Raw genomic sequence first — 17,590 nt, 5'->3', positions numbered from 1 at the left:
TGTCATTCTTATAATCCTGACTCTACTGTCCAAACAATAGCAACATGTTGGCCACATGCTTTTTTTTTTCCTTTTCTTTTATTTTTTTTAATACATTGTTCTCTCTATTCACTATTTCTCCTCACCTAATGACACTGTGATTGTGTCACCTCTAAACTCCAAACATATGTATTCTTTTATTATAAATGAGGTAAGTCTTCGAGAAAAATGAAAATGCAGACTCAGGCGTCATCATCTTCTTCTTCTCCAATCTCAATTTCTTACAATTTTCTAGAAACGTTGCCAGGTCTGTGTGTTCAGCCAAAGAACCTCCTGTTGACTTGACAGGTTGAGTCCCTGGTTTACAGCTATTTAAATGTTGTATCACTTCCATTACATTTGCCTAGAGGGTCAGCCTTAGGCAGAGTTACAAACATTTTCTTCTCCCTGAAAATCTGCAGAACCACATAATACTATTTAAGGAGTAGAGAAAACTCAACAGACTTGTGAAATTGTATTTCAACTGGGGAAAAAATGGAACTATGTTAGAAAATATTTCTAAAATAATTTTGATTTGGAGAGGTAAGCTATCTTTGATAATGGTGTTATTCGAGGTGTTGTTTTTCCTTCTCCTGTGTATTCTAGTACTCTTTAAAATTTAAAGAGTTATCCAGAGAAATGACTGCAATAGAAAGCCTCCTTAGCATGGTAGGGATGAGTCTCATCTCCTTTCTGACAAGCAGTTCATGTTGCCTCAGCTTACTTTGTTTCCTTGGGTAGGTCTCAAATGTATAATGGTACATGAAATCAGAATTTTTCTACAGTCTTACTTACTGTTTTTTTGCTATTGGTTTCAGAAAGGGAGAGATAGCAAGAGGGAGGGAGAGGCGGATGGAGAGGGAGAAAGAATGAATATGTACATTATCAAGATAGGTTTACTGGTAAGTAACCAGAAAAAAATGTTTTGTTTATATTGTAAGGGATTGAATATTTTGCATACTAAGAAAATATAGAGGAAAGATAGTCATAGGATTCATTACTTCAGCTGCCCATCCCAAATACCAAGAATACAAATTCTTCCCTTCTTTCCTTTTCCTTCCTTGACATAACAGCTTTATCCTCGGGCCTCCTCCTCTCTTGGCCACAAGATGGCTTCAGCCACTCTAGGCATCTTATACTCACAACAATATCCAGAAACATAATAAAGAAGTATCACTTCCTCATGCTTTTTTTCTCCTTAGCAGGAGAAAAAATAATTCCCAGAACCCATCAGCTGACTTCTCACATCTCATTAGCCAAATGGTGTCACATGTCCCAGACCTAACCATTCTCTGGAGACAAAGTGGTACAACCAATCCTTGTTTAGGCAAGAGATCAGCAGACGATAGTCCAAAAGTTAGCCCTGGGAACTAGGAATGTTCTTAAATTTTTAAGTAGTTAGGAAGAAATGTTTAGAATAATATTTTGAGGAGCACCTGGGTGGTTCAGTCGGTTAAGCAGCTGCCTCTGCTCAGGTCATGATCCCAGAGACCTGGGAAGGAGCCCCATGTCAGGCTCCCTGCTCAGCGGGGAGTTGGCTTCTCCCTCTCCCTCTGACCCTCTACTCTTACTTGTGTGAGCTCGCTCTCTCTCTCTCTCTCTCCCTCCCTCCCTCTCAAATGAATAATGTTTAAAAAATAATATTTTGAGACCTGTGAAAATGGTATGAAATTCACATTTCAGTGCCCATAGAATTTAATCAGAACACAGCCATCTCCATGCATTTACCTTTTCACTACAACTACTTATGAATGTGAGTGTGTGTTCTGGGGGCGGGGGGGGGGGGGGGGGGAGTGGTTGTGGCTAACGAATTCACCTTTCTTTCACCTGGCTCTCGAACTAGTTCCAATTCCTAGATGCAGCTTATGCTAACTGAGCAATAATACTGCACTATATGAAGCACCCCCCGTTTCCTAGTGCGCAGAAGCATGGGTAGGGAAAGAAGAAAGGTCTGTTGACAAAGTCAGAATATCCTCTGGGACAAGGCTAAAAGTATTACAGTTTAATTCAAAATCCATACAGATCCATTTGTAAATAAATGCTGTCAGATGACACTGTAATGGATAGTGCATACTTTTAAATTGATTTCTTTCTGATGTGATAAAAACATCTTATGAAAGAGATGTTGAAACATGGCTTTTAATGTAAAGTAACATAATTTAGATTTTAAAAATAGAAAACGTTTTGTTGACGGTAGTGTATTCGATTCAGTGCATGTACCAAGCGTTATTTTCTGTGGGTTATAAATTACCTTTGAACCAGCTATAATTCATAAATCGTTACTTATGGCTGATTTATAGGAAATCTCATTAATAGCAATAGCAAAAAGACCTTGAAGTAAGCAAGAAATAGAAAATAAAACAGCCTGGGGATTGGGAAGGGAGAGACATATGCAATCTACAATTAATAGCAAGGGATTATATTTGCATATGAAAGCATGCTTTGGATCCTCGCAGTAAATCCTTACCATAACTTTGAATAATAGGTATTCGTGTAATCCCTATCTTATATAAGAGGAAGAAACTGAGTGTCCCATCAGCTTATTTTTAGTTTTAGCATGTTTTAAATATCTATTATGTATTGCTTATTATGAGCTGGTAACATAAATTTTTATATATAATGTGATATTGCTACCCTAAGGCCTTTGGGTGGATGACAGTGGTGTTCCCCTTTTGCAGACAGTAAAGACAGGTGGACTAGCTTTCCCAGTTATAGTTATGGAGCTGTCAGCAGGCATTTCAATTTTGGAAGTCTTTCCTAGAGCCTTCTCCCTTGACCCTGGGACATGACTGCCTTGCTATTTCTTATTGTAAAGAGAAAAGGACAGCAAATGGCTTATCGTAAGCAAAGGATTTAATCTTCTCCCCTCCTATGCCATATTCGGTTACTTATTTCTCTCTATCTCTATTGCCAGAGACCCTAGGATTCAGAGAGTCAGTCATAGGGTGGGAGATGGAAGGTGAACGGGAGGGGCAGGACCCTGGGACCCCAATCCTAAAAATGCCAATCAGTTAATGTACCAGAGATGTTATATGCTGTTTTCCAAATGCCCAATTACCTTAAAATGTGTGTGTTGGACAGAGGGTAACTAATGTAAAACTCTACCAAATCATAAGAATAAAAAATTTTCAGTGGTCATGTCACTGGAAAATTAAGTAGGATTCTATATAAAGTGGAAATCTACAAGGGTTTTTAAGGTCATGTACACATTTACAATAAAAAATAACTAGCTCAGGGTGAGAAGCCTACCAATCACATTGTTGTCACGGTATAAATGGAACAATAGAATAGACCTATAAAGCCATCAACAAGATTAATAAGATGAGCAGGGCCCCGCCATTTAGTGATTAGTTGTTTTAAAATGTAGATTTTATTATTATTTCGGTACGATGAGACAAACAAATCAGGAGACAATTGTCACTGAAGAGATACATTATTTTTTTTACTCACAGTTCCCAAGAGGAGGGAGCATGCCATGCCACATGGCCCCTGCAAGGAAGCACCTGGGTCAGTCAGGGGGTAGAAGGAGCAAGGGAAAATCTGAGTGAGAATCTTTATTATGGTTTGTGAGACAAAGCAAGAGAAGGCAGGGTAAGCAGGCTTGCAATCTGCTAGCCCTGTGAGATCCCGATAAAGGAGGTGGTTGGGGTAAAGGCTTCAGGTTGATCAGTTTGCATTTGAAAGGCATGCTGGTGGGCAAGTCCTTTACTACCTCTAGAAATTGCCTAGCCCCTGGAGGGTTCTCTCTGGAACAAGGCCCTGGATATCAAAACGTCAGCAAATATAGAAGACAGGGCCACCTGAGTGGCTCAGTTGGTCAAGCGTCAGACTTTTGATTTCAGCTCAGGTCATGACCTCAGGGTTGAGAGATCAAGGACCTCCCGTATTGTCAGATGCCATGCTCAGCGGGGAGTCTGCTTAAGATCCTCTCTCTCCCTCTCCCTCTGCCCCTCCTCCCATCACTCATAAGTTCTCTCCCTCTCTCTCTTTCAAAAAAAAAAAAAAAGAAAGAAAATAGAGAAGATAGAAAGTCATGATTAATATATTAGTGCCAATCACTACATATACACAGAGTTGGGATTAGATATTCAGTGTTTCTGCACTTTTGCAACAGCCATTGAACATAATGTACCAGGTACTGTGTTGGTGGGAGGCTGACAAAAAAAGCATCAGACATGGCCTCTGTCCTCCTTGTGTTCACAGACTAGCTCGCAGACTCCCTGGAGAAGCAGAACCAGGGACTAATGATCGTAGTACCAGGTGGTTTGAAAAGTGGATCTAGAGCTGCAGCCCCGAGGAAAGAAGTAAATGTCTTTCCCAGGTCTTCCATCCTCATGCCACAGGGGACTGTTGGCAGTTTACTATTCCCTGGATGCACCGGCGTCCTTCATAGGTCCTTGTCTTAGCCTAAGCTACTCCTTGCCTAAAATGCTCTTCTTTCCACTTTCTTTTAAATCAACTTCTAATATAAAACCTAGGGCAGATGATACTCTTCTTTGAAAGTCCTCTGATTTACCAGCACAGATGGAGCCCATCAGTGCCCTTGTGCCAATGTGGCCTGGTCTCATACCAATGAACGTATATTACTGTACTTCACCTGTTTGCCTCACCTTTTGAATTATCATTTCTTTGGGGTTAAGGATTATATTCTTCATCTTTATATGCCCTTTTCTTAGCATGGTGTCTGGGTAAGAGCAACAACAACAAACAATAATAATAATATCTAACATGACTGAATTTTTACAATAGAGGAGGCATTATTCTAAGTACTTTGTCTGTGTCAACTAATTTTATCCTCACAACGCCACCAAAAGTATGTAATATTATCATTCCCATTTTGTAAGTGAGGAAAATGTGTCATGGAGAGAAGATTAGTAAGTTGCCCAGGGCAACACATTATTAGTACTAAATTAGTGCCTTTTTGGATTTGAAGGTAGTGATCCCCCCTGTCCCTTTTTTTCCTTTGTTTCCAAGAGATTCATAGGAGAGACACTGTTTATGGACATGAGAGATTTGGAAGAAGTCATTACACAGGTGCCCAATTCATGATAAGAGTGGGACATACACTGGGTAACCCAAGCCCCTTTAAAATTCCTTCTTGTGCTGGAAGAGATGCAGAAAGTGAGTTATTTTATTCCCCTTCCCACAAATCTAGTTAAAATCAGGAAGAGGAGGGACACAAGATATATAATATTTTTGTTATACTAAGGTATCCTCTGTACATAAAAGTTATGTTTCATGGAAATGCTCTAATCTGTGGTATGTCTGGCTCTAGGGAGCAGTTGCTATATTATCATGAGTTTGGGTATTTGAAAATCCCTTAAGGTTTACGTATGTTTGCACATGCCATTGTTTCAGGGTATCCTCACAGGTACTATAAGTCGAGTTGCCAGGGCTTACAGCTGAGGTCACTCCCCAAAAAAGGGTATTTTAGATAAATAAATTGTGAAACAAATATTTTGCCTATGCCATCGTTCTCCCAGAAGCTTTTTCATGGAGTGTTTGAGATCATATGCTCTTGGACCAATCAGATGAGCGTCTGAGTCCTGGTTCTGTACTTACTAACTTTGTGACTTTATGCATGTTAGTTTCCCTACAATTAAGCTCTCCACTTTGGAAATGGAGACTATAAAAGTCCCTACGTCAGAGCAGTGCTGTAAGGATGATGAAGGATCAGTCCACACAACCTATGCGATTGAAAAGGGCCCCATTCTCAGAAGGGCCCACACTTGGTAAATGCTCTGTGGTTACAGAATTGAAATTCTTCATAATTTTGAAGAAGCCATCCCCTAGTTTCATTTTGCACTGGGCCCTGTCACGTAGGATAACCCTCAATGAAATACCAGCTATTACCAGTTTTGCAAGGAAGCTTTTAGTTGGTTGGGTATCCCAGAGCTTATTTTCTGAACTTTTCCAATCTCATCTGGACATTGAACCTACTGGTGGAGGACATCTTGTGTGTCCTCATGCATTCAAGTCATACTTGGTTGGTCAACACTCTAGTAATTACCTCATTTTTCCATTCCTCTGTGAGTGCATATTTGATGGGTATGGGCTGTGGATGACTGCTAATTTGAAGTACAGAAACATTTTCTCTATAAATATGAGCGGCATCGCTCAGTGAGGGACATTAGATTTGTTGTTTGCTTAGTCCGAGAAATGATGGCATTTGCTGATACGCTGCATCACTGACACGGCTCCAGAAAGACATTTGGCGGAGATCTAATAACTCTTTTTTTGCTCTTATATTGCAGACTATTTGAACTCCAGAAGGACCAACACCAGATAAATTATGAATGTTGAACAAGATGACCTTACATCCACAGCAGATAATGATAGGTCCTAGGTTTAACAGGGCCCTATTCGACCCCCTGCTTGTGGTGCTGCTGGCTCTTCAACTTCTTGTGGTGGCTGGTCTGGTGCGGGCTCAAACCTGCCCTTCTGTCTGCTCCTGCAGCAACCAGTTCAGCAAGGTGATTTGCGTCCGGAAAAACCTACGTGAGGTTCCAGATGGCATCTCCACCAACACTCGGCTGCTGAACCTCCATGAGAACCAAATCCAGATCATCAAGGTGAATAGCTTCAAGCACTTGAGGCACCTGGAAATCCTACAGTTGAGTAGGAATCATATTAGAACAATTGAAATCGGGGCCTTCAATGGTCTGGCAAACCTCAATACTCTGGAACTCTTTGACAATCGTCTTACTACCATCCCAAATGGAGCTTTTGTATATTTGTCTAAACTGAAGGAGCTCTGGTTGCGGAACAACCCCATTGAAAGCATTCCTTCTTATGCTTTTAACAGAATCCCTTCTTTGCGCCGCCTAGACTTAGGGGAATTGAAAAGGCTTTCATACATCTCAGAAGGTGCCTTTGAAGGTCTGTCCAACTTGAGGTATTTGAACCTTGCCATGTGCAACCTCCGCGAAATCCCTAACCTTACGCCTCTCATAAAACTAGATGAGCTGGATCTTTCTGGGAACCATTTGTCGGCCATCAGGCCTGGCTCTTTCCAGGGCTTGATGCACCTTCAAAAACTGTGGATGATCCAGTCCCAGATTCAAGTGATTGAACGGAATGCCTTTGATAACCTTCAGTCACTCGTGGAGATAAACTTGGCACACAACAATCTAACGTTACTGCCTCATGACCTCTTCACACCCTTGCATCATCTAGAGCGGATACACTTACATCACAACCCTTGGAACTGTAACTGTGACATACTGTGGCTCAGCTGGTGGATAAAAGACATGGCCCCCTCCAACACAGCTTGTTGTGCTAGATGTAACACTCCCCCCAATCTGAAAGGGAGGTACATCGGGGAGCTTGACCAGAATTATTTCACATGCTATGCTCCTGTGATTGTGGAGCCTCCAGCAGACCTCAATGTCACTGAGGGCATGGCAGCTGAGCTGAAGTGTCGGGCCTCCACGTCCCTGACCTCTGTATCTTGGATTACTCCAAATGGAACAGTCATGACACATGGGGCGTACAAAGTGCGGATAGCTGTGCTCAGTGATGGCACTTTAAATTTCACGAATGTAACCGTGCAAGACACAGGCATGTACACGTGTATGGTGAGTAATTCCGTTGGAAATACCACTGCTTCAGCCACCCTGAATGTTACTGCAGCAACCACTACTCCCTTCTCTTACTTTTCAACTGTCACAGTAGAGACTATGGAACCTTCTCAGGATGAGGCACGGACCACAGATAACAACGTGGGCCCCACTCCAGTGATCGACTGGGAGACCACCAATGTGACCACCTCTCTCACGCCACAGAGCACAAGGTCGACAGAAAAGACTTTCACCATCCCAGTGACTGATATAAACAGTGGGATCCCAGGAATCGATGAGGTCATGAAGACCACCAAAATCATCATCGGCTGTTTCGTGGCGATCACACTCATGGCTGCAGTGATGCTGGTCATTTTCTACAAGATGAGGAAGCAGCACCATCGGCAAAACCATCACGCCCCGACAAGGACTGTGGAAATCATTAATGTGGATGATGAGATCACAGGAGATACGCCCATGGAAAGCCACCTGCCCATGCCTGCTATCGAGCATGAGCACCTAAATCACTATAACTCTTACAAATCTCCCTTCAACCACACAACAACAGTTAACACAATAAATTCAATACACAGTTCAGTGCATGAACCGTTATTGATCCGAATGAACTCTAAAGACAATGTACAAGAGACTCAAATCTAAAACCTTTACAGAGTTACAGAAAACAAACAATAAAACAAAAAGACGGTTTATTAAAAATGACACAAATGACTGGGCTAAATCTACTGTTTCAAAAAAGTGTCTTTACAAAAAAAAACAAAAAAGAAAAGAAATTTATTTATTAAAAATTCTATTGTGATCTAAAGCAGACAAAATTATGTGTATTCCTCAGAACCTGTTTTTGCTGCACTTATTTACTATTTTCCCACATCTCATCCCTGCCTTCCCTGGTTGCCATATTTTTCATAGGAGATCTCAAGTCCCTAAAGAACTGGCCTAGGAAATTTTGTAAGAATTCTGTTACACTTTGAGATTTTTATGGTGAATTCTAGTGGTGAGATCCAGTCTCTTTTGTCTTTCTTTTTTTTTTTTTTTACTCTTTCCTTTCTTTCCTTCATGCCCTCTGAAGTAGTCCAATGGGGAATGCAATATTAGAAATAGATTTTTAAGAGAGAACGAGATTAAAAACATGCAAGATCTTATATTTTTCATGTAATGACCTGTTCTGTATTTATGAGGAGAATCATTCAATGACAAAGCAAAAAAAAAAAAGAAAAAAGAAAAAAGAAAAAAAAAACAAAAAACAAAAAAAGGAAACAGATTAATTTACATATGAGCATCATAAAACCCATTATCTTTTAAACACCTCTAGAACCAGAATTTGTAGTTCAAAAACTAAAAAAATAAGGTTATAAATAAAATATTGTTGGTTTTTCTGTACCTGGACACAACTCATTTGTAGTATGGCTCCAATGTGAGAAACTTGAAGGTAATTAGATTTCCTACTTTCTAAGAAAGAAAAAAGTATTATACTCTTCCGTCACAGCATCAATCTCTATGGGGTCCTATTTCATTAGTTGACTTGAGTGTTGGATCTATATTCAACGATGCTGTGGTATTTTTTTCCTTCTTATTAGAAGCACTCTTTGTAGAATGCTCAGATTAAAAAGTAATGATTTTGTGAAGTAAATTCAATCCCACTTGGAAGAAAGTTTCATTATAGTGTATTCACTGTCTCCTAAGTAAAGTCCTACTGGCTAGATAAAATACAAGAGAATGTGAAGGTATTCTAAATTATCGAAGTTGAAAAAATAATTTTTGGTGCTGAGTATCAGCAAATTCAGCTCAATTCCACAATAATTATTAAAGACCTTCCTCTATGGTCTAAGTACTGATATTAGTACTGTGGGTACACAGTTGACAAGACCTGCTTCTTGCTCTTAAATCTCTCAATCTATACGAAACATGAGTAGAGAACTATCAGCCTGCCACTGGGGGCTAGCTCTAATTTTACTGTTAGGCTGTGAATTGAGAAGCTAAAATTTCAAAAATATTGGGTTACTGTTATTACAGAAACCTTGATTTATGGTTTCTTCCATCCTTTCTGGAAGATCTGACTCTCTTCTTTCAAATGCAGATTGCAAGGCTGTAAAGATGTGTGAGTATGGATTTGCCAGGATGGGTGTGTGCTCACCAGGAGACAGCAATGCTAATACGGTGGTAATTCACTAACAGTACTTTAAGGAACTGGAGAAATTTTAAGTATGAGAACATATGCTAGCTTCCAAGTAAAAGAGGAACTTGCTGGTTCTTGGTACCTCGGCGCTCTCCTGATACTTTAACACAGTATGTCTATGACTTCTGTCTTTATCTACGGGAAACAGTGAAAACAGCCACCTCTCATTACTGACCTTGAAACCTACCACCTCACTGGTGAATCGAGTGATGCCCAATCTGGAGAAAACTTCATCTCCTAATGGATGAGCACTGTGTATACTCACACATACCTCTGCAGGCTGGAGCTCACGCCCGGGTTTTGTGATCTCCAGATGTGGAAAATCAATCATTACTAGCAAAGCAGGTCAGAGAAACTGGAATGAAGGGAAAGCACATGAGTAAGACCACATAAGGGTTTGTTAGGTTTTCTGGGTTTTTTGTTGTTGTTGTTGTTGTTGTTGTTGTTGTTGTTTTAATCACTAATTCTCCAGTAGCTTTTTCCTCCCTTGTATTTTTACTTCCCTGTGTTAGGAACACAGTTCACATTTCCTTTTACTGTGGAGAAGACCCGAGAAAGGGGAAAACACATGTTGGCTGTCATTGGCCAAACTATTCACTCTAGAATGTACTTAATATATTCCCAAGCTGCAGATCACAAAGCAAACAAACAACCCACCAAGGAAGATCCAGCAAGTGCTGTTATAAAGAGGAGTGGTATAAGCCAAGAGGGAAAAGAATCCTGCCTTTTCTACTTGATTTGTGTTCACCGAGCTCTTTCTTTGCTGACTCTGAACCTTCATTCACTTTAAGCTGATAATTCTTATGGAGTTAGTCCCAGCACACAACTCCCCTTGGCTATGAGGTTTGGCTGAAAAATTCTACTAAACAGACTGAAAGGCAAACTCAAACTAAAACATTAAGTAAGAAAGAGCATACATTTCAATCCTAGGGACTTTATGGTGGCTCTAGTAAATACATTCTAGAAGAAAAGGTACTGATGAAAGACTGGTTAAGCCAAAACTTGACCTTCACAGTAAATTTAGAAACACTTTGACCAAAGGTCCTCATTGCGGGTTTTGGGGTTGAAGAGTAGAGTGCTATAGGTGCATTACCTAGATGTATGTATCGAGAGGTTCATGATTAGCGGTGTATTTGCCCTGCATAACATACATGGCTTTTGTCCTTCAGTACAGGAATTGCACGATGTGTTAGAGACCATCACACAGTGGACCTCTTGGTCCAGAAAAAGGTCACATGACTATTTAAAGGTCATGTGACTATATTTCTCATATATCCTTGTAGCCAAACACAATTCTATGTCAATCACTCTTTTTATTCTATCCAAAGGCAACCAAGTGGTAGTACTCTTAAATACTCATGTGCACCCAAAACGTGTCATTTAGAATTAACCAAGTTAATGTAATCTGATGATAATTTTGTGTGTGCGCACACGTGTGTATGTGTGTGTGTGTATTTTTCCTACTAAAGGTATGCAATTTGTTTCAGGGAAATATCAGGGGTGTTTTAGAAAGAAGATTCTGCAACATTTCCTTTTTCTATCAGGAATCCCATATACCTGGCTATCTCATCAATCTCCTAAATCTTTGGAATGTGTACAAATACATTTTCAGTGGCAAAATAGAAGAATTTGGCATAGCTCATGCACATAGGCCTGTTACAGCTTTACTAATTATTCCCTCATATCCTGAATATTCTGTAATCAAATACCATCTTTTCCCAAATTGAAATGGGTCTTTTGATCTTGGAACATTGACAAGTGTTTGTTTGAGGAGAAAAATGTTGCAAGTCCAAGATTGCTCTGAGACCTTGTAATCAAAGAGTTAAAAAATCAGGGTATTTTAGACTCCACACTATGAAATTCTGAATATATATAGAATGCTGGAAAATAACTTGACAATAGAAGGGGTATTTGTGTGGGGGGCAGGGAGAGGAAAAGAAGCCATTTTTTTTAGAACAGGAGTTACTGAAACATGAAAATAGAATATTAAGTGGATGGTCCCAGAGTATTCAGCTTTTCCAAGGTAAATATTGAAAGGTGGAAACACATCTGCAACAACCCTGAATCCCTTATCCTTTTGGGATAATCTTCAAGATGCTTAGATAAGTAGAAGGATCAGATGAGTGGGTTTGAACACAGAGCAGTGCTCTAAAGCAATGTAATTTTCAATGCGTTCAATTGTTGATTTGGTCTTCATCTTACTAATTTCAATAAGGATATTGAAGACGAGGATATCATTAAATATCACACACAAAACATATGGGCGACTGAGGAGTCAGACTCTTCTAGGAAACTTCCTTTGTTTCCCATAAAACATATTAGCACAGAGTCAAAACGTATTAAAACATCTCCTTCTAAACGGTATGCATGTACTTATATTTGATTAGAATGTGATTTCTGTACAAAAGCTACTTTTTTTTTTTGAGATTTTATTTTTAAGTAATCTCTACACCCAACATGGGGCTCAAATTTACAACCCCAAGATCAAGAGTCATACTCTCTTCTGACTGAGCCAGCCAGGGCCCCTGTACAAAAGCTAGTTTCCATAAAAATGAGTTTCCAAAATTGCCTTAAAATAATCAAGGTCCCTTCCATTCTTTTTCTTCTGCCATAAGGAGAAGTACAAATTCCTAACAACTCCGTATTAGATAGAAAACAGTTGTGACACGGTTGTCTTTCCATGCTCTAGCAGGATACAAAATAAGATACATCTGGCTCCACACGAGGAAAAAAGAAATGTAGAATGAATGACAGTTCACTATCAATTAAGATCCAAATTTAGATGCTGAGCGAAGCATTCTCACAACACACATCGGTTCATGTCCTTTTGTTCTTTTTCAAGTGCTGCCAACAAAACTTCTGAGGCTTCGACCTTTCTTAGTGTTAAGAAATACATACAAATCACATATACAATTATATAATTAAATCGTATAACAAATGTTTAGCAGCAGTAAGTGAAACTGCCATTCATTTTGCTTTTGCCTAAGATAAATAAAAGGAAAAAACAAAAAAAGGAGGGGGGCGGGATTTGCAGCAAGACAATCAATTGAGCTGTTTTAATGAAAGCACATGATACCAGAAGATCTTTCTGTTTTGTAGATTTTGTCATGCACCATAAACAAAGATTCTCATACATCCACTGAACAAAACACAGAGAGTAAGGACCTCCAAAACTCCAGACCAGAAAGCCTGATCTTTCCATATTTGGCCCAGTAATTTAATTTCACCTTCTGGATTATTAAAGCCGTACTTTACTGTCCATGCGATACTGAACTGCTGAATTTACATTTGTCCGAATGGCATCAATCCTGTCTTTATCCGGTTGGCAGAAGTAGGGAATATATGGCTTTTAACCCAGATGAAAGGGAAGCTTCATTGTTGTTTGAAGGAGAGGGACTGGTCTCTGGGGTGGCAGTGGAATCCCTTCTGATTTATGTCTCGTAATCCTGAGAACTTGGCAGACTAGCACCTTGCTCAGCCCCAGGATATGGTGATGCGAACCCATGATGGGAGCCCCCGGCATTGATTAGGTCCATATATCAGTAAGGCTTCTGAATGAAAATAGTAAATCTCCTTACTTCTCAGCCCACAGTCCCCCACTGAAAGAGGTAAAAATAAAAACTTAACTTCTATCTAAGCACAGTTGCTAGTTTTGTAGCATGTATAGTTCTCTAAGAGAAATGAGTGACATGTCAATCCAACTAAATATATTGAAGCATACACAAAAGTAATTATGATATATTTTATGGTATATACTTTTTTATGGAAGCTACTCTAAAATTTTAAATCAAATAATTTGTAATACTAGGGAAATCATGAGTTTCTTTACTAACGGAATCGTTATAAAGAATAATTAACCTTAACAAAATGTGTAAAATGTCTCAAAACTCCAATGTTGAAGTGGAATTCCCAGTCCTATGGCTAGTTCTGTTTTTAAGAAAATAAAGTTTTACAAAATGAAAGAGAGAAGTAATAAAGTTTCTCTTTCCAGCATCCTTCAAACAGGATAACTCATAATTGTAAAGATTTCTCAACATAAATTGACTATTAATGAACTTTAGTTCACTCTGACCATAAAAATGTCATGTAGCTATGTATTCAGATCTGAACTTTTTTTCAAGAGTCTTGCAAACAAGTCACTCTTAAAAAATCAATACCAGCTTTTATATGCTTAATTGCATTTTTGTTTTTCAATATATATCCTTACACCATGTAGAAGTATATTTTTTCTCAGCATGATTTCAGGTCTCCAGATGTACTGTCTGTAAAATCAGAATCCGTCACTTCGACACAGCATTTAGTTACATGATCTAGAGTTCAACCCTAATGATACTGGGGACAACTCATACAGGTCAATAAATTATTTCCTAGGTTTTGTAGGAGTGAGGTACCTTTTTAATTTCTATTTTTGAACTCTGCATAATGGATCTTAGTGGATCTATTTTTATTATGATCAATGTAACCTCTGCCTCCAAGAAAATTGAAGAAAGCAGGAATTTCACAATCTTGAGAAATGCTTAAAAAGCTGCAGAATATTTATATATATATAATTTAAATATGTATAATTTATCTAATCTATAATTTTATAAACACAAATGTGTTACCATACTTCCTATCAAAGACAAATGCCAATACATATTGGTTAATCTTTAGAAAGTATATGTTAATAAGAAAAAAATCTCATTTATTGGTCAACATGGTTTCAAATTATTGACATTATCATTAAATTCTTATAAAACTCAATCTATAACAAACCTTGAGAGTGATTTATAACAGCTATTTAAAAGCCATTTTAGTAATCAGAGGAAGCATTCATGTTAAGAAGTAAAGATCCACGATTAAATTAAATCAGAAATAAACTGGGCTTGTGGAAATTAGTGGGATACCATTAAGTAATCCTAAGTTAACTCAAAAATAAAAATTGTGTGCTTTATAGCTTAGAAAGCACTTTCATCTGTTTTCTTATTTGTTGAGCCTTGAAAGAATCGTGTGTGAGTATATTTTAAATAACATGTCAAATGTTTCCTGAATAGCATATTTGTCTGTATGTAGAACTTTTGATATTTTGAAGCCCTAAACAGAATAAAAAGAAAGAAAACAAAACACTGGGAAAGTGAAAAAGGAAGTGGTATAAGGAGAACACATGGTAAGATTATTTGTAGGTTTGAATAGACCGATTCCCATAGTGACTATGAATTGAGCAACCTCCAGGCACCGTTGAAGACTCTGGATACACAACAATGAACAAAACAAAGCCATGCCCTATATTGATAGGGTGACCAATTCATCTTGGTTTAGCTCAGACTGTTGTGGTTTTAGCAATGAATGTCCTGTATCCTAGGGAGTATTTGATTCAGGGCAAGCCAGGATGGTTGGTCACCCTCCTCTAGACCTAACGTCCTAGTAATTGTTACCTTGATTCCATGATTCAAATTAATGTGCTTATCTCATTGCTAATGGCAATGCCAGATGACATTGGCTACCAGGGAGCAGTGGCCAGAAATACCTTGTTTCTAAGTTGGGCAAGGTCATCACAAGAGCAAATGCTTGTTATCTCAAATTCCCTAGAATAATTTCCAGACAGCACTCTGTAGAGTCCAACAAAAGTACAGAAAACAGAACTTTCCCTCAAGGATCAGTTATAGGGTGAGCATGTCAACAATCATATTATTGTAGCTACCATTTACAGGACCCCTATACTCCTCATCTCCGGTACTTACACAAACCTAGAGGATAGGCATTGTCTTCTCCCTTTTAGGAAGGAAGAAATGGAGAGCAAACTCTTTCCGCTGCATGAAAATTAGAAAGAAAACCCAGGATGAAAGAAGAGAATTGGAATTTTCAGATGGCTATCTCAAACCTTAATTTAGCAATGATATTTATTATTTAGAATAGAAAACCCTGATGCTCTTCTCAGAATATTCCATGCCTTGGATTCTACTGGGTCATCTCCTCCTGGAAAACAACAGCCTTCTCTTGGGGACATACTTTGGTTATTAGTGTCAGCCTCATTTGTTCCTTATTCAAATTTATTAATGAAATTGGTAGGCCAGTATCTTTGAAGCACTTGATTGGGTAGTGTAGCAGTGTTCGAGATACTGATATGTTGAACTTCACAGAGGAGCTTCAAACAAAAAACATTATGGATCAGCTAGCATTCAAAGAAGAAATGAATCTGTCAATACTATTACCATCATAATTAATCAGTTTTAGGTATTTTATTTGTAGGATTTCATTATGATTCACTCTTATATTCTAATCAAATGTCTTTGATGGATACATTCACGAATAAGACAGTAGCTGAAGTATCATATTCCAGCTCCTTTCCATGTAAGAAAAAGCCTCTTGACCAATCTCAATAGTTCTTTAACATCTCATTATGTAAACTGTTTTCGTGAAGTCAATAAAAGCACCCAACTTCTCTTTCTTACAATACAACACACTGTTTAAAGTCTTCTAAGCTATATAAGAGGTAAACACTAGGCAATACATTTTTTTAGGCAGTACTTTTTTATTTGCAAAGTAGCTAAAAGCGATAATTAAAAAAAAAGAAACACCCCAAAAATGCAAGTTATACTCCCAAAGCCAGAGGTTTAACTTGAAAATTAGAGATTCAAATGACCAATTCTGAATAAAAAATAATTTATTTCAACCAAGTATCCCTTACAAATCTAAGCCTCTATACTTTAGTTTTTGTAATTATTTTTCACACTAAGTAAAAGCATTCCCCTTGATAAATAATGAATGCATCCAAGTGAAGGTATCATAAAGATAGATGACCACATGAGAGAATTATTTGGTTATATGTACCAGCATTAAAATATTTTTGGAAAGCTGTCTCTCTATATAAAGGTATGAGTGACCAACGAGAATGTGTCTCTAGTTGTATATACATCTTTTAATATAGCACCAGTGGTCAGTTTTAAATCTTCAACTCTATTTGGTATTTTTTTCATTCTTAAATACTTGTATTCATGTATGCAAAAAACATTCATCGAGTGTTTGCTATATGCCAGCACTGAGAAAAGGTGTCAGGAATACAAAGAATAAGGACATAGTCTTTGCTTTCAAGGAGTACTAAATCACAGTATTGCAAATACAGTAGATACACTGAACAGAAAAAGCAGTGCATGTTGTGTAAGTAGAGAGCAGGGCAGCAGATGTAGGCTGTGTGGTTAAAGGGGGGAAATCATGTTTGCTTCTCATACAAAGTGATGCCTGGCTTAAGCCCTAATAGATGAATAGGAGTTAGCCCGGTGGACGTTGGGGATACATTAGCTCTTCTAGCACGATGTACAGGAAGGTCAAGAAACAAGCAACATCATATAGGATAGAACTGTAAGTGGTTTAATGTTTTCAGAGCAAAATAATTCTATTTGGAGGAAAAAACAAGGCCAAGACAATGATTAAAGACCTTTAAACCATGGTGACCCTATTGAATTTAGCATATATGATGATGAAGTATGAACATTTTCTAAGTAATGGAGTGGTATCCTCAGATTTGAGCTCTGGATAGGTCCCTTGCATGGCAGTAGAAGAAAAAAAAAAAGAAAGCCATTTTGGAAACCCTTTCACTACTACAGTGAAGAGATGACTAGTCAGGACGTGTTAAAGGATCCACCTGAAGGAAAAGGCAAGCTTAGTTAGCTGGACTGATGTCTCATTAGATGCTGTGGAGGAGAGGAGAGGAAGTCAAGATGTGTTATATTTGTTAACTAGTAGAAATATGGAGGTGAGTGGGAGGTCGAAGATAATGTTTGTAGTTGGCAGATGAAGTAGATAGAACATGCTTTTCTGGATGGGTGCTGGGGAAGGAAGG

The 17,590-nt window shown here is 38.5% G+C and overlaps 1 protein-coding gene across 9 annotated transcripts in view; it reads left to right on the top strand.

Annotated features, from left to right (window-relative positions):
• LRRC4C (leucine rich repeat containing 4C) overlaps positions 1–13,733 on the top strand; it is a 1,168,116-nt gene extending 1,154,383 nt beyond the window's left edge. For 8 of the 9 annotated variants that reach the window (XM_072791171.1, XM_072791173.1, XM_072791168.1 and 5 more), the window contains one exon: positions 6,273–13,733. In XM_072791171.1, coding sequence (XP_072647272.1) covers positions 6,315–8,237 — 1,923 coding nt within the window. In that variant the 5' untranslated portion in view covers positions 6,273–6,314 and the 3' untranslated portion in view covers positions 8,238–13,733. Of the gene's footprint in view, positions 1–5,731; positions 5,751–6,272 lie in introns of those variants that run through there. The other variant, XM_072791176.1, reaches the window with a different exon arrangement.
• The last annotated feature ends 3,857 nt before the right edge of the window (positions 13,734–17,590 follow it).

Source organism: Canis lupus, chromosome 21 (genome assembly GCF_048164855.1).
Source record: "Canis lupus baileyi chromosome 21, mCanLup2.hap1, whole genome shotgun sequence".
In the NCBI taxonomy this organism is placed as follows: Eukaryota; Metazoa; Chordata; class Mammalia; order Carnivora; family Canidae; genus Canis; species Canis lupus.
The sequence above is the reverse complement of the archived record's forward strand: the minus strand, read 5'-3'. Positions and strand labels throughout refer to the sequence as shown.